This window comes from Prosopis cineraria, unplaced genomic scaffold (genome assembly GCF_029017545.1).
Source record: "Prosopis cineraria cultivar Desert tree isolate PC_DT_omini unplaced genomic scaffold, ASM2901754v1 PC12, whole genome shotgun sequence".
Taxonomy (NCBI): domain Eukaryota; kingdom Viridiplantae; phylum Streptophyta; class Magnoliopsida; order Fabales; family Fabaceae; genus Prosopis; species Prosopis cineraria.
Window position 1 is genome coordinate 3,883,115 of NW_026555343.1, and position 25,760 is coordinate 3,908,874.

Genomic DNA, 25,760 nt, shown 5'->3' on the forward strand with positions numbered 1-25,760 from the left:
ATTATTTTATCGGCAAATATGAATAATTAATAATTAAATTTGAATTAAAGTTGTCAATCATATATAATGACCAGGTATTAAAATTTTCAATAATATATTCATTTACATATTTGATTTTTATCCCATTTAGATTAATATGTTAAAAAGTACCAACTCAAAAATAAATTCTATTTAAATTCAAATGCATATTTTAACATAATTCAATGATGATTACTTGTTGATTCAATAACATACTAATTTTCATACAATAATTTTTGCAAATCCATATCAAGCGTGATGATCAATATATCTATAATAGTAGTTCCCCTTAGTTACAATAACTTCTTTGTCTTATTCTTAATTTGTCTTCTTCTCAAATACTTGCCAGCTGTACAGCATTATTGGCTTCCTTTTATAATTATTATTTATATTTTCAATTGGACCTTGTGTTTGAAATAAGATGTGTAATCATAGTCTATTGAGCCCATTTGGTTTTGTTTTTTTATTCTACTTTTCGGTCCGTCTCTATCGCACGAAAATGGTAAGGGTTTGCCGTTGCGTGGGAATTTTCCAGCTATTCTTTCACTAGACTGTAACCCCCTTTTCTATGATTCCCTTAAAGCATCCCCTGCAATCTTCCTTTTTGGTGATTTCTCCTGCTAAGAGCAGGCCTGAAGGATGGTAGTCGATAAAACGATTTCATTTCTATCTTCACTCTTCTCAAAACCATAAACCTATTTGGCTACACTTATCATTTTAGTCCCATCATCGATGCTCTGCATTTGGTTTCATGATCTAGAGTTCTTCTCCTCTTAGAACTCCGTATCACAAATGGTGTTCCTTGAGCGGCGGCGATTTTCACAGCTTCTTCTTCACTAGAGTCTGATGTGAATGGCCTTCCTCCGGTGCTTCTATCTGACAAATTACAAGGGCACGTGCATTCTTTTTCCATCGTCACCCATCTCTCTAATCTCGCTCTCTCGCTTCTATGAGTTCTTTTCCCTCTTTCTTCTTCATCAGTTTCTTTTTTTCATCACCGTCTTTCCCATCTCCAATGCCTTCACTCATGAACTTCATGCATCGATAGCGAGACTCAGAGGCTCCGACTAACAACGCCTTTTGGGAAAAAAACTGAAGGTTTTAACATTCCGAGCTCCTCCTTAGGTTAGGGTTCCTTTCTATTTATCTAATTTTTTGGTCTATTATGGTTTGCTCGTATTTAGAGTGGTTTAGAATGTAGCTTCATTTTCGTTTCTTTCTTTTGGTGTAAAGGAGATGCAGTGAAGGAATCCTGGGGAATTTTTTGCAGGCGATGTGAGTTTTAAGTGAAATAGATATTTTGAATTATTACTCGGATTTGTAGCTTTAATATGTAGCTTTTGTTTTCCTCACCCTTGTAAAATATATGAAAGTGTTGTTGCTTATTTATGAAGTCTTATATAAAAGTTTCCTTGATTTATGTATGTTTACAACTTTGGCTTATTCTTTTCTTTGGTTTCATCCATCTACTCTCATATGCTCCTTTTTTCTTAATGTAGAGTAAAGTAGGATAGGATTCATTTTAATAGCACTCGAAAACTGCAGTGTTGAAGAGAAGGCATCTATTTTTGAAGAAATCCTTCCATATTCATCAAAATTAGTGATGGGTGCGTTTGGCAATTATGTAATTTAGAAGGTATATTGTCACAATCTTTGTCCCCTAAATTATTGCAAATTTTTGGTCTTACATTTGTTTATGCACTTTGTGTACATTCTTTACATTATTTTGCTAATTTAGTTATGTTGAATGCAGTATTTTGAGCATTAAAGCCTAAAAACCTTGCAGATCAGCTTTCTGCACAGATTTTACCATTAAGTTTGCCCTGTTACCCTTTTATGTGCCTGATGAGTTATGAGTATAATTTGAATAATAGCTTTCTTTAACAATTTCCAGTTTTTGTCCAGGAATTGCCATGTTCATGTTGCATTACTTAATGAACTACTACACTCTTGATATAATTTCTTTTCCTAGATGCAAACATTTTGACAAAATCGTAAGATGCTCTAGATACAAAGAGATTTAATCTTACATTTCTTTTTCTCATGGTACATAGGATGTGAGAAAGAGAATCAGTAAGACATGTGCATGCATGATCATTTGGCAATTAAATTTTAGATAAAACTGCTCACATAATATAGTTCTTAAAGATGACATTATTTTATTATATGATGGGGGCTTGCATTATACGTGCCCATTTTGTCTTCAGGTATAAATCAATTCAGAAGAGAATAACATAGGAAGTTTGACTGGAGATATAAAGAATCTTAAATGATACATTTCCATTCAAAAATTGGCGTGAAAAGTACTTCATTTAAAAACAAAAAAAAAACTCACTTTTTTCTTTCTCTATAATTTCTGTTATTTTCCTCTTATGTGCAAGAGTTTTGGCAACCTCCAGTTTCTACTATCATGAAATTGAATGTGCGTTGCTTTATTACAAAATTTCTTGGCTTTTAAAATGATCTATCTGTGACATAAGACTATTAAATTTGTCTATACATTTAACACAAAAGGGATGCTGTGTTTGTGCTATAGCTATTCAGAATAGGGTGGGATTTTGGTTTTTATAGGAAGTAGCTTTGCAATGATTCTAGCTTTGATGAATGTTTATGGTCACATAACATCTCCCAAACCAAGTCCTCATACTCAAACTTAATTTTTTTTCAGAAATATAAAACACACTTGGATAAAGTTGCCTTAATCTTTGTGTACCAAGCTAGAAAAGGCAAGTATGCACCTTAGTATCTCCCCAATCAAAATAAATATTTTATTCAAAGTTACCATTAGCTTCTGTACACTACAATTTATTTTCCCTATGCATTAGCATGAGACTTGCCAACTTTTACTTAGAGTATTAATGCAACTAGCTTTCTCTTCCATCAACTGATACCAATGCCATTTTGGTGATATATCGTTTCATCTTTTTTGACAGTGGGTTTTTTAATCTCCTGTAAAGTATTACTGCTATTATCTTAATTTGCTTGCCATCTTTTGCTTCATGTAAGAAAGATGACTTCTTTTATGTTCATTTTATTGGTTTATGTGATAATACCAATTTGTAGTGTGTAGGTGAATAAGCATTGGTTGATGTAACATAAAAATAGAAATACCAATTTGTAGTGTGTAGGTGAATATTTTATTAGTTTTTTTTAATATTCGACGGTCATGGTGTTTGAATAGTCCTCTGTTCCCGTTGTTTCTATATAATGTTGGCATCAGCAAAGATTCGGTTGGTTTGTTTGCTATCCTTAGTGCAATAATCTCCTTCTAGAGCTCACTGATTACTCGGTTTATCAATGTGGTAGTTGTGGCGCCATTCGAGGTACCCTTTCTTCATTTTCTTCTTCTTCTTATGTATGTTCTGTGTTCTTTGGCTTCAAAAATTTTGTAGAGTAGTTTTAATTTAAAGAAAAATTTGCCTTTTTATTTCTAGCTTCACGACTAACAAAAATACTTCATCCCCAGAATGTGGATTTTTTGTATATTCAGTGAATAGAAATAAATCGGTTGCTTCTTTAGTTCTACTTCCACTGTATGTTTTATTGTTTTAGGCTTCACAAATTTTGCCCGGCCTTTTTTATTCTAGGTTCATGATTAGGACAATATGCCATTATTGACTTTTTTAATATCCGATTAATAGGAGATAAATCAACAAAATATTGAAACGTAAGGATGAAGTGAAGCTGGGATAGATTTGTAATGTAAGAACTAAAAAACACGATAAGCATTTTATTTTGTCTTTGCTTAGTTGTGTCATCTGCCTTTTTGATTGGGAAATAAAGTTATTTATTATGCATATTCATATAGCAGAAAGGCATGACTTGGTTTGTCCCTTCAAATCTTAATATCTCTTTGATTCTTATGTCTGATTTCTCATTTCTTAGGGACAACATCTGAGAAGAATGGGTTGTAATAATAGATGTCTTATCATGACTAATACTCATTGTAAATGTTAAAATCCTGTGTATTCCTTTCCTTTGAAAAAGATATTTTTCTGTCTAGCATGTAAAGGCGTATTTAATTTCTCTCCCTCAATGCTGTCAATCTCTTGACTTAGACTTGAGATGTTGCAGGTTTTGTTGCAGGAAAGTAAAAAGGGGTAAAGAGGAAGAGAAAATGTTGGAAGAAGAAAAGGATGGGTCGTGGCAGTGGCAGGGAGAGATCTTAGATCATGGCTTAGCATGGGCTTGCCTATCAGCATTGTTTTGATTAGGCAAGGAAAAAGCCCATGCTGAGTTATTTGGTTGCTCGGAACATATCACCATTGTCGTTTAGTTTTTTAGTTGGTATAGGGTCATTCAGAGTTACTATCATTGCTCTAAGTTTAGCAGGCCAGATACTGAATTGTGGATTGGCATTATCCAGGATCAAGATTTCATGAATTTGGCAATACAAAAAATAACCTCTACTAATAGAAGAAACACAATAAAGTGATGAAGACAGCAGTAAGCTTTTGTATAAAGTTTTTCTTTAACACTAATAAAGTTGTCTAATTCATTTTTTAGTTTATTTTTGATTTACATGTATCAAAGGTCTTTGCTCAGGTGCAAAGTTATCAATTACTTCTTCATATAATAAAATCGCCATTTTCTTTTGGTGCAACACCAATGATCTCTGCTTCTTATAATACAAGACTTGGGGTTCTGTTCTAATTTATATAGAGGTGCAACTATTTAGGAGGTCTATGCTTGGACTTGCAATGAGGCATTAACCTCCATAGAAGCTGTTGACAAGTTTTTGGTGTTTTTATGAGGGTTTAGATGGTTAATGGCCTTTTTGTTCTTTGTTTTTTTTTTCCCTTTGTGGATTGTAATGCTAAGCTTTCTTGATGGTAAATTTTGTTTGGTGTATACATATTGAGAAATATTGTAGTAAGTTTACAGTTATGCTAATAATTGTTCTTTTTGCGAGAAATGTAAACTTACTTTCCCTTTTGCGTCTTTGAATGCTTGATTTCCCTGGGAACACTTAATGCTGTTGCAAGACACAATTTGTTTTATAGTTTCTTATTCTAATGTACATTGAGATGCTAAAAATTGTAATGAGTTTACACATTTATATTAATATCTGTTCAAATAATTTTTTTTACAATGTTCAAGTAATCTCAATCTGATTTATATTGTTAGTAGATGTAAAAATTTATTTTTCATAATTATTGAGAATAACTCATTTTAAATTTGGCTTAATTTTAATATTGAATTCAATTCAATTCATTATTAACTCTTGAAAACAACTCTAGCATTACAAAATCTTAATTATCATATTGGGAAGAAGAAAACAAGCACTCATATTGGGAAGAAGAAAACAAGCACATGATCTTACTTTCAATATTCTAAAGGACTTTCAGAATATAAAGAGTTATAATTTTTGTTCAGTAACATTAAAGAATATTAGTATCAAGTATTAGTTAAGTATATTTTAACTCAATAGCCAAAAAAAAAAAAAAGGTGGGGGGAGTAGCCTGAGCATTATATATATATATATACACACACACACACTTCACAAGTGTTACCTGCATCCACCAATAATGTTATGCCATGTCTCCTACAAGTTTTTTTTTAGGCAATTAATTTTGGTTTTATTATCTTTTAAATTTTTATTTTATATAACTTAAAATAAATTTTTTCATAATTTAATATGTTGTTAATTATAATCTTCCTCTACATCGCAGGGGATGGTAAAAGCTAGTTATATTAATGTGATTTTTTATCTCAATTAGATTAATCATGTATTTACAAATAAAATATAAATTTTTATATATTTTTTAATTAAATTTAATTTTTTATTCAAATCCAAATTGAATTTTGAATTATGCTATGTGCTCCAAAAATCAAACAAAATTTTAATAAATTAGATGTTTTCTTTAAAATTAGAAAATTAAATATAAGAAGTCATGCGCTCTTTAAAAATACTCTTTAAATTTATATATTTAAAAATTAAGAATATTATCCTACAAGGAATCAACAACCATCTATGACGCCAAAATCATATAAATTTTAGTGAGGACACTTCGAGGCATAGAATCATAGAAAATTTTTTTAAGATGTGATTTTAAATGCCTAATATGTGATGTTATATATTTATAATTAATTAAACATGATTTAGGATCAATGGTTTTTAAATTTTTTATACTTTGAATTTGAATAGAAAATAAATAACGTGATAAAAGAACATTAATATCAGGATGAAGTTATTTAATTTCAAACTACTCACTCATGCTTGAGATTTGCTCAAAATTAAGTGATAATAAATATTTAAAGCATATAAATCAAATTTTTTTACAATATTAATTTATAAAATTTTTCATAAAAATGAAAGTACATAATTTATTTAATTTTTTCCATGTATTTCTTCCACATAACCATTAAATATTTATACAAATATGTTAATTTTCATATAGTTTTAATATCAATTTGTATAACTGCACATGATTATGCATAACCCTTCTTTGACAAAAAAATACAAACTGACATCCGCTAACTTCAAGTCCTAACTCCACCACTGATTTTAAATATTTATGTATGATTTGGATTTCATTAACCAACAATCTCGCAAAATTAAAAAATAAAAAATATCTAGAGTATTATACCTCCATAATAGAGGCTAACATATATACATCTAGGTCAGTTCACATCCAGTTAGGTTTTTAAGAACAATCTCACCAAATACAATAATAATAATAATTGGGTTCCCAATCAACTATGTTCCCATGCATCTTATATATTATGAAACAAAACATGATATGACAACTCAGTGTTTAATATTTTTTTTCCTCTTTTCAATAAAAGCACTCTTGCGTGTTACATATTTCAACATGAATTATGGAACGAAATTTAGATTCTAAAAAGTTGACAAAATTTTTCACAATCGCTACATAATTAAAAAATATAATATATCAATTAATCAATATTGTTTTAATACTAATATTAAATCTAAACTGAAATTCTAACTAAGTCACGTATTAAAAGAATATCAATTTTTAATATTTTCTAGGGAAGTTCAAATTTTGAAGTCATTTTTTTCAGGTATTAATTTGTATATATTAATTTGAATTCAACTGAATAATATATACAATTTATCATATAATCCAAATTTTTGAAATTATGAGTATATATCTTAATATCTAACTCAGTTCTAAATATTTAGATAGATACTTGCCTTGAATTCAAATAAATTTAAATATACTTGATCATATAATCCAAATTTTTGAAAGTCATGAGTATATATCTTAATATCGAAACTCAAGTTATTTTTTGAAATGTTGAGATAGATACTTGCCTTGAATTCAAATAGATTTATATATACTTGATCATATAATTCAAATTTTTGAAAGTCATGAGTATATATCTTAGTATCTAAACTCAGGTTATTTTTTTAAAATGTTGAGATAGATACTTGCCTTGAATTCAAATAGATTTATATATACTTATTATATCAAGCTAAAATTTAGGAAAACAATAGTTTAGATTGAAATGCACAAAAATAATTAAGGTATATCAGAAGTTTTAAATATAGATGAATTTTTCTAAAATTTTTAATTAGAAAGATAAATATTAATTTGAACTCAATTAATTAGATATACATCTAAACATTGATTTCAATATCATTCCTTTACTTACTCTATTGCCAGAAGGATTTCCCCTATACATTTGTAAAAGGCTCTTAAATAAATATAAAAGATAAAAAGTCCCTATGTATATAATAATAAAGAAGATGTATAGATCTCAAACATAAAAATGACATTGAATACATACCTTAAGAATAATTTAATAATATCAAATCATACTATTAGAGTTGTCTTTCCAATTGCACGTACTATTGGTAACCACCATATCAATATAATAGCAGCATGAGCAAAAATCAATATTCAACACATTTTTTCATTAAAAAAGGAATGAATTATTGATAAATAATGAATAACACCGAGAGACCTTCAATTTTAAAATCGTTATATATTTTAAAGGGATGCAACCTACAGTAACATTTTTCATAGATAGGATAAGTATTATATATTGAACATAATTGAGGAGATTTGAAAAATAAAAGACATAAACACTTACTCCAGCATTTTGAAAGACAATATTAGATTCTTCGAATGTATTTCTAACTAGCAATCTCCCGATATGAATCACCCCAAACACAATATGCCAATATTTTTGTGTTGTATTGATAGCACGAATAACATAGATCTCAAAAGTAAAAGCCATGGATAGTATGAATCATAATTGAAGGAGAATGAATTTAATACAATTAATTAGAGGAGTGAGTCAAACGTAAAGTGTGAATGTACTATTATCTAATATAGTAATTTATAATTGATGGAATAAGGTTGATTTGTAAGGAAAAATTAAGAGGTGATTTTTTTAAAAAATCAAGATGATAGATATTAAAAATTATTTTATTTAATGTAAATATTTAAGAATTTAATTTTTACCAAACTTAGTATATGAATTTATTATAATGAGATCCAAATTATTAATATATGCTTTTAACATATCGAACAACTGGTTGGCAGAATCCAAAATATATAAATAGGAGAAAAATTAATATATGAATTCAACATAATGAGACCTAAACAATTAAATAGATTAATATATATACCTTATCATATTTATAATTTTTGAAATTCATGAGGATATATTTAAATAGTTAAATATAGAAAAATATATATTAATTAAATTTTAATCCTAATATTATGTATACTCGGACTTATGAGCATTACTTTTCGCTATAATAATTGGGAATATATATCATATTTCATATATTAATTTTTATTATATTTATAATTTTTAAAATTCATAAAGATAGATTAAAATAGTAAGCACATATTCTTTTTAAAATATTTAAATAGATATATATATGTCCAATTTAAATTTGAATCCCAATATATATATAATATATATGCATATAAATACCTCCAAAAATATGAACCCAAAATTTTGCCATATATTTAGGTTAGATAGAGTGTTTAAATATATAGATATTAATTTAAATATACATATAATCAGATTTGAATTTCAAATAGGTAAAAGTATATTTTTAAACACATATTCTTTTTTCTAAACATTTATATATTAATCTAAATTTTAATCCTAATATATATATATATATATATATATATATGTAGTATATATATACCCAGCATTATGAGCATCAATCTTAGCTATAATAATTGAAAAATATATTATGTCAAATTTCATATATTAATAAAAATCATATTATAACTTTTGAAATTCATGAGGATAGATTAAATAGTAAAACAAATATATATATATATATATATATATATTTTAATTTAAATAGATGTATATTATTTAAATTTGAATCCCAATATATATATATCTATATATATGCAAATAAATATTTCTAAAAATTATGAACCTAAAATTTTGCCATATATTTAGGATGGATAGAGTGATTATATATATAGATATTAATTTAAATTTAAACCTAATCAGATTTAAATTTCCAAATAAGTAAAAATAGATTTTTATATACATTTAAAAATTAATAATTTATTTGTACCTAACTCTAAACCTCAATAATATATTTTATATTTTTCAAAAAAAATAAAACATTTCTAACATAATTTCAAACCTGATTCTATAGCATAGAATCACACGAAAGGTATCATGAAGTACATAATTATTGCAAACCTAAAATTAAAAATGTGGCATTTTCTTTAACTTTAAACCCTACTAATTTTATATATATAATGATTTAAGATTTAAAAATTTACTTTAAATTCAAATAAAAAATTTTAATATTATAATTTAAATTTTTTTATATTATTCAAATAAAAAATTTATAATTTATAAATTTTAAATGTAAAATTTTAAATATGAGATTTTAAATTTAAATTTACCAATCTAAGGTATTTTTTTTAAGGGATAGAATTATTTTATTATTGTTATTATTATTATTATATTTTGCCGAGCTAGAGGAATTGAATTAGGTTAAAGAAAAGCATCCCCGGGTTTATACGGATTTTTCTATCCATAATAAACGTGTTGTAAAGTTGATCTTTGAGGTACCCATTTTCCTTTTAATACTTTTGAATTACAATGATTGTGGTGATACATGATAAAGCTTTTGCATTTTGCAACTTTCAATTTTGAGGAGAGTCGAAATGCAACCTAATGGATTCTTTCGTCCTTCCACCAGTTATTCGATGAGATTTTCCCCTACGCTGCAGAGAATTTTCGTGCGCTATGTACGGTTTATAATTTGGTGGTTTTATTTCCCTAGTAAAGCCCTCCCGTACTACAATTAGAGTCCTGACTAATTGAACAAGCCGTTGGGCATGCTAATTCAGTTAGATTTTATGGTTCATGATACAAGTTCCTCATTTCTCATTTAGTTTTTTCATTTGTTCAGGAGAGAAGGGAATCAGTAGCAAATTAAAAGTGCCACTGCACTACAAGGGTACTTCCTTCTATCACATTGTGAAAGGTGGTTCCTTTGTTATTATTATTATTTTTTAACTCTTGTCACACCTAGGATCATCTTCTGTATTGTTGTTCTACCCTGATGTTGTGGTTGAAGTCGAACATGGCTTAGGAGTTGTCCTTCTTTAGTCAGTTATCCTTGTTTATGTCGTAGGATATCTGCTTTTCTTGTGGTGTAGTTTTAAGCTGGCACTTACTAACCTGTCCATCTTAGAATGCTAATAAGCTTCATAATTTTCAAACCCATTATGTATGCATTATGGTATCTTGAGTATATATTGATGGCTGGTTTTCCTTTTGCAGGGGGGCACTTTATGGGATTCATTCGGTATGTTTTCTATTGATGCATTGACATTAGGATGACACACTTCTTGCTATAGTTTTTCAAGCTTGTATCTTGATACAGTTCATGTAGTGACTTTCAATTTTTTGAAGTTGCCTGTCTCATGTTTTTGGTCATATGATCTTGACTCATCACATGAAGCAGTTAATATTACTTTGCTAATTACTATTACCCCTCAAATAAAAGTAGATTCTTGTTTTTTTTCCCCCCTGATGCATCACATGGGATTTGAATCAGTCGTCATGTTCACTGCTTATGTATAATGTGTCTTGTTATATATTTTTATCTTAGATATTGATATATCGATTATCAGTAAATTTGGTATCCTCTTGTCCTTGAATCCTTTGGGTTGCTAAACAATAGGATTGGATGAGACAACAATTGAGGATTTTTAACTGAATCATTTTTTTCAAATTAAAAATGTCACTTAGGATTTATTTCTAAATGAGTGGTTAAATAGTGCATCTGTTTGGAAATCCTAAGTTCAACCAATTGCTATCGTTGATATTTATGTGTATCAGTTTATATGTAAGTCTTCAAATGATATAAAATACTGTTTTCCTTGTTTAATACGTTATTTTTATTCAATTTGTCTTTCTCTTCTTTACTTTAGTTTTTTTCACTGTCAATAGCTTAATTCATTAGAGTAACCCCAGATTATGTTTGGAAGTTGAATATGAACTCTGGAGCTAGTTTGTCATCATTTTTAGATTGGGTTCTATCACAATGTTAATTGCAACTATTAGTTTTCATCCAGTCTAATGATCAGTTTTGTATAATTTCGCAAACTTTTTAATCATTTTTTTATCCTCCCTCGATGTAATGTCTACTCTCACACCTTTGCATTTCATTTTTTATGGTTTAGCAGAGCTTGGAGATAGCATATATGATTCACAGTTCCCAAGTGAGAATTCCAGATCCTGCAGTCATTCGTATGAGCTCTTACCGTATAGAATGCAATGATTCAAAATATATATATATATAGTCTTATAGACATAACCAAAAATGACTTCGACTGTTTATTTTGATGAGCTGAGTTTTTACATTGTTCTTGTGATTTAAATTAAAATTTTAGGTTAGATAAGGAGGCGAAGATGATCTTAATTGAAGCAACTGGGGAATTGGAATAACCTGGAATTAAGATCATCTTCCAATTTGGAAAAGTAGGGAAGGATTTATTCGCAATGGATTAACAGTACCCCATCTCAGCATTTCAGGCTTTTTTAATTTGCCTCAGCAGCTTTGAAACCAAAACCGCCCGTGAATGATGCATGTTTCAACAATTAGTGCTGTCATGCACAAAACATTCTTGAATCTTTGACATTTGATATGTATCTGATGTCTTGCATATCTTTATTTTGTTATAGAAATAGGAAACATGAAGAAATGTCATACTTGTAATTAGTCTTACTTTATTTGGTCACTATTAAATTGGAAACTTATGAACTATTAAAAGGTGTGAAAATGGTGTTTCATAATTGTATTTTCTGCGTAAATGCCAATGAAATCTTATTTTGTGTTTTTGTTTTGTTTTTTTGTTTCTCTCCTCTCATTATTTACTTAAATCATGGCTTGCACTATATCTTGGCATTTGTTCCTTAATAGTTGTGATAATTATTTTTATCTAGTTTAGATAAGCATTTTTGTACAAGCAGTTTTTTACCATTTTACCTTATATTAATAAGTGGTTGTTCTTCTGATTGTGAATCTTCTTATATTCTTCTCATTTGATTCTTTTTTTCCTCTAGGTTTTCAAATCTTATGGCTTTTGGAGGTGGAAGAGATATGATAGAAGTTCCAATTAATTTAATTGTTGATAAAAATGACTGGATTGTTAAGAGTTTAAATATTTGTCATGGTACATTAGGAGAAGAAAATATTAGCATAAAATTTTTGGAAAATGATGGGGATGAAGAACATATTGAAAATTTGAAAATGTGTCAAAATCACATTAACATCATCTCTTATTATACCCATGTGCTTCATAATGGTTCCAAGTATTTAATAATGGAACCATTTAAATACACGTTGGGCGATTTTCTTAAAGAATATGACGATCATGGGGAGAAAAGGGGAGAGTTTTAGGAAGATGGTAGTAATTACCCTACCCTTCGATTGTTATATTTAATGAGGTATATGAAATTTTTTTTAATTATTTTTAGTTTTCATTTTATGTATTTATTTATATTAAATTATTGATTTTCATTTTTTCCTTTTGATGGCCCAGAGATATTGTTCATGGGGATTTCTACATGGGTAAATTGAAAATAATTCATGAAACTTTGACGCCAAATCACATCATGATAATACCATCAAGTCAATCAATACGAATAGGAGTTTCATAGCAAAAATATGTGACATGAAGACATCAAGAAGGCTTGATGGCAAGAATGAGCTCAAAAAGGAGAAAATATTCGTAAGCACCTCAATAATATTTTATTTTTTTATTTAGCATTTAATTATAACAATAATTTAATAGTTTTATGAATGATTTAAATAATTGCAGCCCATGATGATGATTGGCCTTCACCTGAACAATTAAATCAGATAACCCAAACATTAATGATGGATGTGTTCAACCTCGGCTGTATTTTATTTTATTGCCTCACTCCAGAGCATCCATTTGAGAATCAGCGGATATATATCTGCCGAGTAATATAAGGCATATGCAGCTTCTGCCTGACTTTCCAGTGTTGAAGAATTTACTTCTTGCGATGCTAAAACCTGCTCTTAAGGATAGGTCCGTAATTTTTAATTTGTTAGTTAATTTATAAATTTAGCAAATGAATTTGTTAGTTTTGTTTAGAGGTTACATTGAAAAAGAAATTATTTTCATAATTTTCAGGATCAAACCTATGGACGTGGTCTTCCATCCTTTGTTTTGGAGTCCCCACAGAAAGCTTGCTTTTCTTATTCATGCGAGCGATTATATACAAGCTAAGAGACAAACGATGACAAAGTTCTTCATAAACATGAGAACAACAAAAATAATCAACGGAAATTGGCTCGCAAAGATACAAAATAATGAAATGCATAAGGCAGTCATAGGATTGGATGGCAAATATGATTACGATAGTGTCCTTGAGTTGGTCAGAGCGATTAGAAATCTAGCTATCCACGAGGCAAACTGGAAACCATCATTTAAGGTATAATTATAAATTCTTTAGAGTTAATTAATATATATAATGTATATCCATATTTAATATTCTTGACTTTATTGATTTTTCAGGCAGCTTTCCGTACCCAGTAGGATTTGAGGGATATTTCAAGACAGTCTTTCCAGATTTATTTCTTGATGTTTATAAATCGATTCAAAAAAACTGCTTATGCGAGACACGGTTTAACTCTTATTTCAGAGAGCATTTTGAAGCTGACAAATTTCTTTGAGAAGAAAATGGTTAAAATAGCCTGTTGAGCTTGTGGCTTTCTAGTTGGAGCATGTTGCTTTTGTATGGTAAGTCATTAGTTCGATTCTGCATGCACCAATTTGAAAATGGTTAAAACAGTATTTCCTTTGATTTTGACATGCTGTATATATGATGATTACCGCAATGATATGATGTCTGAAAGGTTTGAAGGAAGAAAGTTTAGGGAAATATTATACTTTCATGCCTTGTTTTCAATCATGGAAAATTATTATCGAATTTGTCTGTCTTCTAAGTTTAATCCTGGTTAAAGCTCTATTCTTGATGTCATTTTTTTCTTCTGTTTGTTTGTATCCCCCTTCTTTCCTCACTCTAATTATTATTTTAAATTTTAAATTATTTTGCTACTTTGAAGATGCTGTATTTATTTTCAATCTCTTGTGCCAACTAAGGATGTCTATTGAACATACATTACTGATTGGTATTTGAATCAATTAGATGAATAGAAAGTTGGCTAGTTCTAGTTTTTGTGGTTGCAATCATTATTTGCATTGGCAACTCGATCGTATAAATAGTTTGGTTGCTGTACTGATGTCAACTTCAAATTACTTTGATTTTAGGGTTATGCATTGATTGAATATCAGCTTGTTGAGGAAGCAGGAAATACAATAGAGTATTTGAATGGATCTGAACTTATTCAAATCATCTATGTTGACAGGGCTTTCAGCAATGGACCTATTAATGGTGCAATGAGAAGAAAGAATGCTAGGCATCCATGCTGGACTTTTAACTGTTGATTAATATTTGACAGATCATTTAGCCCTTTGATATTACAATGGTGTTAATAGTTTATACTGGTTACTCAAACCATTTATGTTGCCGTGGTGTGGGTGTGCAGTGCAGTGCTTGGATGATTTTTTACACCTTAATGAGCAAAGTTGGTTTATTTGGTCAAATCGTGACTGATTTTTTCCTGATGCTTGTTCTGCTTTGAAGTTCATATATATTGGTTGTTTGGGATTTGTGCTCCAACAGCTCATCTCAATCTATGATGTATAGATAGAGTGTAACATACTAGGATTAAATTCAGTGATGTGTTGTGGTTATTATTGTATGCAATGATGTTACCTTGAGGAATTTATTGGTGTTCCGCTTAGCTTCATGGAGGTGCAGTGTTTGCTGGGATTTCATTTAGTTGGCTCAAATTGTACAAGATTGTAAACATAGGAGCTAGTTGGGAGCTAGTTGGCTCAAATTGTAGATTACAAGTTTAAAAGGTAGTTGGGGGCATCAAGAGTACTTATCTCTAATAGGAGGATTCATATGCAGTGGCCAAAAAAAAAAAAGACAAAAAAGCTAGTTGGGTTAAAATATTTGAATATTCTTTTGAATTTAAAAAAAATTCAAAGAATATTCAAATATAAGTCACATTGTATTGAAAAATTTTTATTTCAGTTTTAGTTTACAAATTATAGTTGGCATAAATTTTAGTTTTGCAAATGTCAATCCAAGTTGAATGGTTACATACCATGTTCATTCAAGCAAGAGGTACAAGCATCTCATGATCAGCCTAGGAAGGCATGCCTATTTCAACTGCCGTCATCTAATGTTACCGCGAAAGCTGTCGTATTACTTCCCATCTGAGAGTTTCTTATATTCTTAATTGATCTTCATAACCACAAGAGGAATTCATGAACAAGCCCAAGTCAATGGGCCAATTCTACTATTGCCCGAAATGATAAGGCCCAATCGGTTGTTTCCCATTACAATGGCTGGGGATGCATAACTCGATAAAGGAAAAGAGGGGGTGATGAACGAAGTGGACCATGAACTAGAAAGCTATCACTTTATAGCAAATCTCAGCATGGTTTGGAGATAAAATAACAAATTAAACATGTTATTTTCTTATATTGATAACAGGCAAACATGTTTAGAAGTACATGAATTTAGATTTTCTCACATATATTCTATGTTGTTTGACAGAATAGATTTAACTTGTTTAAATTGATTAATTAGACGGGTAAAACTGGCTGAAAATTAATTATTGTTCAGCTAACAAATTGGAGAAAAAAAAAGAGTAAAATGGGAGGAACGTTTGAATTTTATTACCAAAAATAAGATACATTAAAGAATTAATTTTATTTAAGCCTGATAGTACTTTAAATTCGAATTAACCTGAGTAAGGAAATATGAAAATAATTTTATTAATAAAAAAAAACTTTGGTATGGAATAAATTATATCACCCAGCAAAGAGCTTGTTTGGTGCAAAAAAAAAAAAACACACACACACACGCACACACACTTTTGCCCAAAATCAGAATTTGGCTCAAGATCACGTTTTCGGAGAAGCGCTTGATGCTTACTCCTACATTTACGTTCAACTTAGAGATTTTAGTTGGAAGTATCACATGCCACGTTTACCCTCAGCTCAAAATTCTATCTATGTTCACTTTGTATCTTGGAAGGAAGGCTTATGTCACAAACTTCAAGACTTACCATTTTGAAATCAGTTCTCTCGGCAGCAAATGTGTATCAACTTCCTTATACAAAACTGCTGAAGAAGTATTCAATGGGAACAAAAAAAAGAATGCATCTAGTTAACAGGAATATCCTTTTTCACCACTGTTAATGAAGGTGGACTACGTCTTGGACCCATTCAACAGGTAAATGAATCTCTTTTAGCAAAACAAGTCTGGAGACTGATAAATGCTGAGGAAGGTTCACTCTTGGCAAGCACCCTCAAGATTAAATACATTGATATCTCAAAAACTGAAATTGTGAAGAAGCCTTATAATGCCTCTTGGTACTGGAAAGGAATTTAGGAGTGTTCTGACATCAGTACCTCCAATCTTAAATGATGTGTTGTGAATGGTAATAATATTCCTATCTCAAACCACCTTAGGTGGACTAAGTCATGGAACAGAGACCAAACTGCTTATATTTCTCGTCTCTGATCTCATCACAACAACAAACACTCCATGTCAACCAATTGAATGGAATGGAAATGATTAGCTCCCAATTTCTTAAAATTCCACCGTCCTTCAGAGGATCTGATGACAAAGTCATCTGGAATAGTGCAATATACGATGTGTACATTGCAAAAAAGGGGTATTATTTACTGCTTGGTCAGCTAGTTTCAAGAGGTAATCACAGACAAAATTTATGAAAATTTTGTCGGCAGACCAAAATTCCATTCAGATATATTTTATTGGGGTGGAAAATCATCAATGATTGCCTGCCCATCGGAGAGACTCTAAATCATCATCACCCGCATGTCAATGCCCTATGTCAATTTGGGTGTGATCAACCTGAATTCCTAACTCAGTTATTCTTCACTAGTTCGTTTACAAGAAGCATTTGGTTTGGAGAGCTAGGAATCAGTTCATCAGACTTTCCATCATCTTCTAGAAGACAAGAACGGATGATAGATTTCCTTTCTACTCTACTCAATGATGGGGAATCCAAATGGGCTAACAATATCATCACCGTGTTGAAATCTAATATGGTGGAAAGGAAATCAAGTGGTTCATCAAAAAGGAAAATTTACAACAGATCAGATCATCAAGGAATTTTTTTGGATGACTCGATACCTGGAAGTCATTTACTCACCTTCAATTTGCTCCTCGCGTAATCCGAGAATAGCAAACCGGGCTCAAGCTTGGAATCCTTCACTCCAAAATTTTCAGCTTGGTTGGAGCATCTGGATCAAAAAAAATGAGAGGTGGAGAAGAAAGGGGATGAATGAATGGATAGTAATTTGCAGCCTAAACAGGAACATCAATCGCATAATTCAGAACTTCCATACCAGAAAATCAAAACACACTCCTCAAGTCTTGATCTGCATCGGACATGCAATTTTCTGGATATCAAAATTTGCAGAATCCTGTGGCTATCCCAAGCTCCCTCTCGAAGTCGTGTTTTAAAAAACAACCCCAAGCCAGCTTCGTTTCTGCGACAGCGGGATTAGTTTCATGCAAGCTCAAAGGTACACCGTGCTTCAAGTATCATGTCTTCTAAAGAAGAATTCACTTTCCTAACTTTTTCTTGCAATGATTTATTTCCGTTTAGCATTGAAGGAATTTTGGAGGCAATTTGACCACGGTACTAAAAAAAATTATTCACCACAATATTATACTTTTAATAATATTTCTCTAAATACGATAAATTTAAAACTTGATTTGAATCATACCGAATTGTAAATTTCTTTTTTAACATTTAAGAATAGAACTCAGTTTTTACCAAATCGAGTTTTATATTTATAATTTCTTTAAAAAAAATTGATGTGAAAGGCATCTTGTTTGGTAGGTCTGCCACTAACTACCCCATTCCCGATGTACTATCGCACTTCATTATTCCCTTTCCTTTCATCGTCCGTCGCCCCTCTCCTTTTTTGTCGGTGCGTGATGCCTTGGGGTGTATTTTTTAACTAATCTACCTTTATACGTTTATATATAAAATAACTATTATATTAATTTTATAATTATAATTATTTTAAGTTGGTCTAAGCTATTTAATTTCTAATGCTAAAAGGATCTAAAATTAGATGCAAGATTTCTGCTCTAAAATTTAAATGAGAAAACACAATTAATGCAACTAAAATTACCTAGACGGATGCTGATACTTATGTCTAACACCTAAATTTTATTATGCATTGTGTGAGTTTTAAATTATGGTTGGAGGATTTTGCGTCAAAAAAATAAAATATAAACTAAAGAAATTAATTAAGTGATAAAAAGAATTAATTAATCAAAAATAAAAAAAGTTTAATTCAAATATAATAAATGGAACAATTTAATACTTCACATGGAGTTAATTTTTTTACTCTAATTCAATTATTTAGGCCAAAGGAAAATGATGTTCAGTGATGAGAAGATGATTGTGTGCATGGGGAGAAGTATATGGATTGGTGTTGTCAATGAGGACTAAAGAATTGTGACAATGATGAGGTTTTCAATGGTGAGAAGGTGAAGATGTTGGCGTTGCTCGACGAAGGGAGAGGAAACAGAGAGCCAACTCAAAATGGGAGGAGGGGAAGGGGACTAAGGTGAGTGAATGGAACGAGAAAAATTAATCTAATGATTATAAAAGAGAGTGGAGTGACACATCCTGAAATATAAGAGTGATCAACATGAGATACGCACTTAAACACACATTCTTTAAACTTAATTAAAGAAATGTTTCATTTTAAAAATATTTTTCATTTATGTAAAGTCTTAATATTTTTTAAAAATTCCAACAAAATCTCCCTTGAAAATAGATTTCCTTAAAATTTTATCGTATAATTTTTTTTAAAAAAATATTATAATATCTAGGAGCTAAACTCCTTCCAGCCAACAAACAAAATATTTACAAAAAAAAAAAAAGATCCTTATCATAACCTATGTGAAACACCTATAACATTATTTATAAAAGTATAATAGATAGATTAAAATTTTACATAAAAAAATAGAGATTAACTAAAATGGCATCACAACTTCAATTCAGTAGCACATCCCTTGAATGATCTAAGGGAGGTACAAGCTATCTGATATCAAAAATATTTTTTAGTGAATAACGTCAAACCATAACATTTTACAAATTCAAAATGAATAAACTACAACATATACATAAATTAAAAAGAAAACAGTTTAATGTAAACAAATTTATAAGTTTGAAATAAAAGTTCTATATAACTTTAATATCAAAAACTTTAAATCTATAATGACAAAGCAACATTTAACATTTGATCTTGATAAATTAAAATGATTAAATAATAGATAAGAATAATAGTATTTACTAATTGAAAAAAACATTAAATATGAAATCACCAATTAATTAAAAATTCATATTTTTAAGGATTTATCAAAATAATTCAAAAATGTGGACACATAATCCAGGAGAGTAAATGATCAAATGCAACTTATGCCATAAAGATAAATATAAACACATAATCCACGAGAGTAAATAACCAAACGCAATCGAAATCATGAAACAAACATGAACACATAGTTTATAAAGGTAATATTAATCAAATGTGGCTCAAGTCACAAAATAAATGCTAATATGAGGCCCGTAAAATAACGGATGTAAAAATAAAGCTTATAAAAATTAAATTAACTAATTAGTTACCATGGCGCACCGAAAAACTAGCGAGACTGCTGTTAGCAATGAACGGAGAAGGAAGAGATGAGAGAGGGTTTTCAATTCCTAACTTCCTGCGCGTCCAGCGAGTTCGATCAATTTAGAAAAAGAAATGAGAGAGAAAATATCTGATTAAAGGGGAGGGCAAAATAGTAATTTCAGAAACAAAATAAAATTCTACTTTCAAGTCATCAGGATTCGATCACACGACCTACTAGGAATAAGTGAACTTTAATTCGTATATATTTATACCATTAAAACACCTTACCATAAATCAATACAAATATAATTGAAACACATTATTAAATATTTTAATTTTACTTAAAATTTTTAGGTTATTATGTGGAAAAGTTTATGAATTTCAATCACTGAATTCAAAAGGAGCTAATGAAAAAATTATAAGAAGAAAAGTATAAAAGTTATATAATTTTCTTTGGCTAAAAATGTCCATTATATCCTTGAAAAACATTAAGAATTCTTTCCTTGTCTTAGTTCTTTATAGAGTCGGGAAAACGGATTGAGCTCATGGGTTAGCCCATTTAACTTGCATAATTTGACGAGTTGGGTTAAAAAAATTAGTCTATTTTTTAAAATGAATTGAGTTAGCTCAACCCGCAAAATTAGGGGGCTAAAACGGGCTGGCATATTTTAAAAAAATATTTTTATTTTTTAATTACATTATATCTTTTTTATAAATCTACAATAATGATAATATTTTCTTAAATATATAATTTATGACTCTCAAATATGTTCTTTACATTTAAAATATAGTGTAAATCTTTTCTACACTTTGTAAATAAAATTTTTATTATAGTTTATGAAAATATTTATTAGTTTTTATAGAATATTTTGAATATATATTATTTATTAATCTCATAAGATCTCTTGATTAGAATTATAAATATGAATTTATTGAGAAAAATAATATGAATTTATATTTAAATTTTCTTTCTCAATGACAAAGATAACACACCTAAATGAAAAAATAATTGATAGTAAAAATCTAGCAAAATAAATTTGCTTGGTTGAATTCTATGTTTATTTTATTTATTTACAAGTTTTTTAATGGCTAATTTGCTTTAAAATATAAAATAAATAAATATATATTTATATTATATAAATTTTAAATTATTAAAAAATTGATATTTTTTTGCTGGCCAACCCTGGCTAGCCCGCTAGAAAATGAGTTGAGTTAGATTTTCCAACTCGTTTTATCTGGTGAGCTGGCCTAACCCCACCAGCAAAAATATTAGCTCATGCAGGCTAGCTCGCGGGTTGACCCATAATCCATTTGCCTAGTACTACTTCTTCATAGCCCTTGGATGTTCTTTTGGGTGTGTTTGTTTCAAGGGGAGGAGAGGGATTTTAATAAAGGAGAGGAGAAGGGTTTAATATTACTTTGTTTGGTTCGGGAGAGGAGAAAAGAAAAAATAATTATATATGAATAATTTTACCTTCATTTTATTAGTGTTGAGATATTGGAGAAGTGCATCTACATTTTTTGAAGTTATCACGGAGGGTATTGGTCAAGGTATAAAAAATTTTACCCCTCCCTCCCAATCCCCCCAATTTGGAGGGGGGCCCTCCCCTCTAATTTTTCAAACCAAACAAAAGGAGGGGGCAAAATCCCTTCCCTCCCATCCTCGAACTAAACATTCATTTTGTCAAGATTTAAATTATACCATTGAGTTTCATTAATTTTGTCTTCATGGCCTAAAAAAAATTAAATACACCCATTGGTATATGCTATGTCTAAAATAAATCTCATGCCTCAAAAAAATATTTCAAAATTAATTTTTCCAACAATTAAAATTTCGTCACAAAAAATGGCCAAAAACCCAAGCAATGTATATTAATTCAAATTAAGCTTAATTAAAGATTTTCAAGGTTAAACCATATTAAAAATAAAAAATTTAAGTATAAACAATTCAAATACAAAATTCTCAATATTAATCCAAAAATATATTATTTTTTAAAATTGGCTAAAAATTTAAATAATATCTAACAAATCAAAATTAGCCCAAAATATATGAAAAGGGTGAGATAAAATATATAAAAATTATGATTTGACAGGGGCCAAGTGTGTGATTTGGCTCAAATGCGCGCTATTCTTATGCTGAATGATTTTTTTTTTTTTATTAAGCTAAGCCTATATGACTTATACTTTAGGATATTAGACTTGTGATGAATGGGAAGAATTAGAGGCCGAATGCATGTGTTGGGCCAATTTCCGTTCTTATCTGACACTAATATGTTGTTGTCTAGACTGTGTTTTGTTGGCGTAGCTCCTCAATCAGGTGTAACTAGATGGCACTTGATTCAGGCCCCAGAGATGACTAATTAAAGGCATTTGATTTGGGCTTCTAGATGCCAGAAGTTGGATTAAATTTTTAAAGAAGACTATACTTTCCTAACTTTTTCTTGCTCTGATTTGTTTCCGTTGAGTATTGAAGGAATTTTTGAACTTCAGTCTTAATAAAGTTCCTTTATTCCGTCTTTGTCCTTTTTTTTATTTGTAATTTTTAAATTTTTTACCTTGATATTATATCCTTTTTTCCAAATAAATAAATAAATTAAATTAAAAGCCAAATGAGTACTAAATGTAGTATTGGTGACTTGGTCAGGGTAATTAGAAAATTTAGCTGCCCACGAGGCAAACTGGAAACTTCATTTAAGGTACAATTTATAAATTTTTTGAAGTTAATTAATAATAAATATAATCTCCATACGCAGAGGGATAATGAGCATCCTGGACCTTGAAGTCTTACGCTAAAAGCACTATGGATCTTAAACTCTTAAAATAAGCAAAATGAACCTTAAAGTTTTAAATTAATAGCAAATTACTCCCCACCGTTAACTCTTTCTTAATGCTATTACTATTTATCATTATTGTTTATTGAGGGGCCCAGTCACATGTTGATGCAGCAATCCCTTAATGCAACTAACGATAAATAAATAAATGGGATCCCAAGTTACTGATATTTTTTTTTCAAATGGGATTCTAATTTTTCATCATTAAATAAATAAATATTATTAAAATAATATTAAATCAGAATTATAGAGTATGTAGAAGCATGATATACTAATCATTTGAAAAATTTTGCAAAAAAGGGCCAAAAAAAAGGTCATTTCATAAAATTATGGATCGTTCACCGCAGACCATGCTAAGGCTAATTTGGCATTCATAATAGTAAATATTTTATACATAAACAGTAGGGGTAATTTGTTTGAAATTTTGAAGTTCAGGGTCTAAGATGATACTCATGCAATAGTTTGGGGTCTGTGGTACTTATTAATAAATGACACATTAGCAAGGGACTACCACGTCAGCATATTGGGCCTCATGGTAAATAGTAACGGTATTAAGAAAAAGTTAATAATGGGGGTAATTTGTTATAAATTTAAAAGTTTAGGATCCATTTTATACATTTTAAAAGTTCAGAGTCCAAGGCGCTTTTCATATAATACTTTAGGGTTTAAAATGCTCATTAACCCTATATATATAAATACTCAATGTCTTCTATCTCTCTAACTTGATACTAAGGGTCCAGCTTGTAACATCCTGGGAAATTAACCTGGATTAGTTTAAATTAAATGAGGTTAAGTTGTGAATTAGTGTGGTGTGTGGCTAAAAAGATCTAATGAACATTTTTTATTGTGATTTTTAACCTTAGATTCAGGTCCGAAGTGAAATTGGGTCACTCGAACATTAAAAAGTAAGAAAATTAAAGAAGGTTCTGTGCCACATGTCGTGGCGTATACCACCTCCAACATGGCGCATAAGTAGTATATCAAAAAGGGTTGGCCTCTTTATGTCATGTGATACGGTGCATGAGCCGTGGCGGATGGTCAAAGTTTAGCTTAAGTGGACCTATGTTAGTTCGCAAAATTAGAAGGAAGAAAAGGAAAAAACAAAGAGCACGCACCAAGCTCTATTAAGGCTTGAGATTATAGACCATTTAGGACATTTTGGAGCTTCCAAACATTAAGAGTAAGTTTCTTGTGTTAATTTTTTTCTCCCTTCTCTATTTTCTCAAAGGTTCGAGTTAGGGTTTGTGAATGTGAGTAAATTTTCGATCCATAATGGCTATGGGTCCAAACTTATTGACCTAAATAAAGTTAATAAGAGTTATTTAGATTATATAAACTTAGTATTAATGGTTTCATAAGAATTTGGTTGGTGGGAGCATTAATTATCCAAAAATGTGCATTAAATAAGGTTGGTAGAGGTGTGTGAATCCATTAATAGTGGTTTAATGGTTCATTAATGATAATGTAAGAGTTAAAAGTACGTTAATGAACCCAATGGGTATGCTTGGAAGTGTGAGGTTGTAATTTTGGGGGTTTGAAAGTGTTGAGACCAGGTATTGTGAAATTCAATTATGGAAGTAGTAATGATTTTAGGTGTATCGGCACCATTCAAACTTAAGAAGCTTTGGAATTATTTATTTTGAGGGATAAATTTTTAACCTTTTAAAGATTTGAGGTAACCAGAAAAAATTTAATTTATGTATTTTTTTGTTAAGTAATTATATGTTGAAGTAAATGATGTGAAAACTAGATGATATTTGTAAACTTACATTTGATGCAAAAATCTGGCAATGTGATTGAGAGTATGATGTGTTAAAATAATGAAAATGATTTATGGATATATGCATCCTTACATGATTGTTATTATTGAGTAAAAGCACGTACATATAAAAATGAGTAACATTGGAGTTAAATGCAAATTGAAATATGTGTGGGTTGTGAAGGAAGTGAAATGTGATGAGCATGATATGATTAGGTTGATGATGATGAAATTGTATGCTACATGTTGATATTATGTGCATGGCATGACCATTTATGATGGGAGTTTGCCTATATGAAGAGAAGCAGATGTTGTATATCCACGTGGTATTGACAAGTTTACTGTTAGAATTGAAAGCTAACCAAGCTGCCAACCATTGAAATTAAAAGGTAGTCATTATCTCATTGTTATAGAAGGACAATCTCACTTATTCTTCGAGAGATTCAAATCTAATTAATCTCCACCAATGTATGAGGAGGCAACCTTAAAGATATGGTGTAAGATTTGCTCTTACTAATGCATAATTAATCATCATTTTCCAACGTAGTTAAGGGGATAACCCTAATAAAGCTTACCAAGTTTTCACAACATTATAAGTAGAAGAAACAATTTTAAGCAATTGCAATAGGATCCCAAGAATTTCAACATTCAAAATACTCTCGTTCACTCTTGAAAATCTCAAGTCAGAGTTTTTATAGATACAGAAGCCTGAGATTCATTTAAGAATCAAAATCATTGATTGAACACTCAAAGCTATGAATTATGTGAAAATTAACATGAACACCACGGTTAATTGCTAGTGCACCACGACTCGTGAGATTTTATGTCATGTGCCATGATGCATTGCACGATTTATGACAACAAAATGCAATTGTCAATGATAGCACAAGAAGC

General features: G+C 29.9%; 1 protein-coding gene and 2 long non-coding RNA genes across 4 annotated transcripts; 2 read left to right on the forward strand and 1 right to left on the reverse strand.

The window, feature by feature from the left end:
• Window positions 1-473: 473 nt before the first annotated feature.
• LOC129288279 (uncharacterized) lies at window positions 474-4,671 on the forward strand. Of its 2 annotated transcripts, none has more exons than XR_008587976.1 (4): window positions 474-1,143; window positions 1,252-1,293; window positions 1,518-1,654; window positions 1,772-4,671. It is a non-coding gene; the product is annotated as an uncharacterized LOC129288279 (long non-coding RNA). The 2 variants fall into 2 exon arrangements; XR_008587975.1 differs by having other exon boundaries at window positions 475-1,143; window positions 1,564-1,654.
• An 8,658-nt stretch (window positions 4,672-13,329) lies between these two features.
• LOC129288303 (serine/threonine-protein kinase/endoribonuclease IRE1a-like) lies at window positions 13,330-14,060 on the forward strand. The gene is made up of 3 exons (XM_054924816.1): window positions 13,330-13,550; window positions 13,656-13,956; window positions 14,040-14,060. Exons 1-3 carry the CDS (start codon window positions 13,477-13,479, stop codon window positions 14,058-14,060), a joined length of 396 nt encoding a protein of 131 aa, XP_054780791.1. The 5' UTR covers window positions 13,330-13,476.
• Window positions 14,061-16,647: 2,587 nt separating this feature from the next.
• Window positions 16,648-18,204, reverse strand: LOC129288280 (uncharacterized). Its single transcript, XR_008587977.1, has 2 exons — window positions 17,982-18,204; window positions 16,648-17,876 (listed from the first exon to the last, which is right to left on the reverse strand). It is a non-coding gene; the product is annotated as an uncharacterized LOC129288280 (long non-coding RNA).
• Between the last annotated feature and the right edge of the window lie 7,556 nt (window positions 18,205-25,760).

What these genes read in the sequence shown, in the direction of transcription:
- LOC129288303 (XM_054924816.1), top strand. Translation starts at nt 13,477, where the DNA reads ATGCAGCTTCTGCCTGACTTTCCAGTGTTGAAGAATTTACTTCTTGCG. An exon ending in AAACCTGCTCTTAAGGATAG is followed by an intron (nt 13,551 to 13,655) that starts GTCCGTAATTTT and finishes CATAATTTTCAG; the next exon opens with GATCAAACCTATGGACGTGG. An exon ending in ACTGGAAACCATCATTTAAG is followed by an intron (nt 13,957 to 14,039) that starts GTATAATTATAA and finishes TTGATTTTTCAG; the next exon opens with GCAGCTTTCCGTACCCAGTA.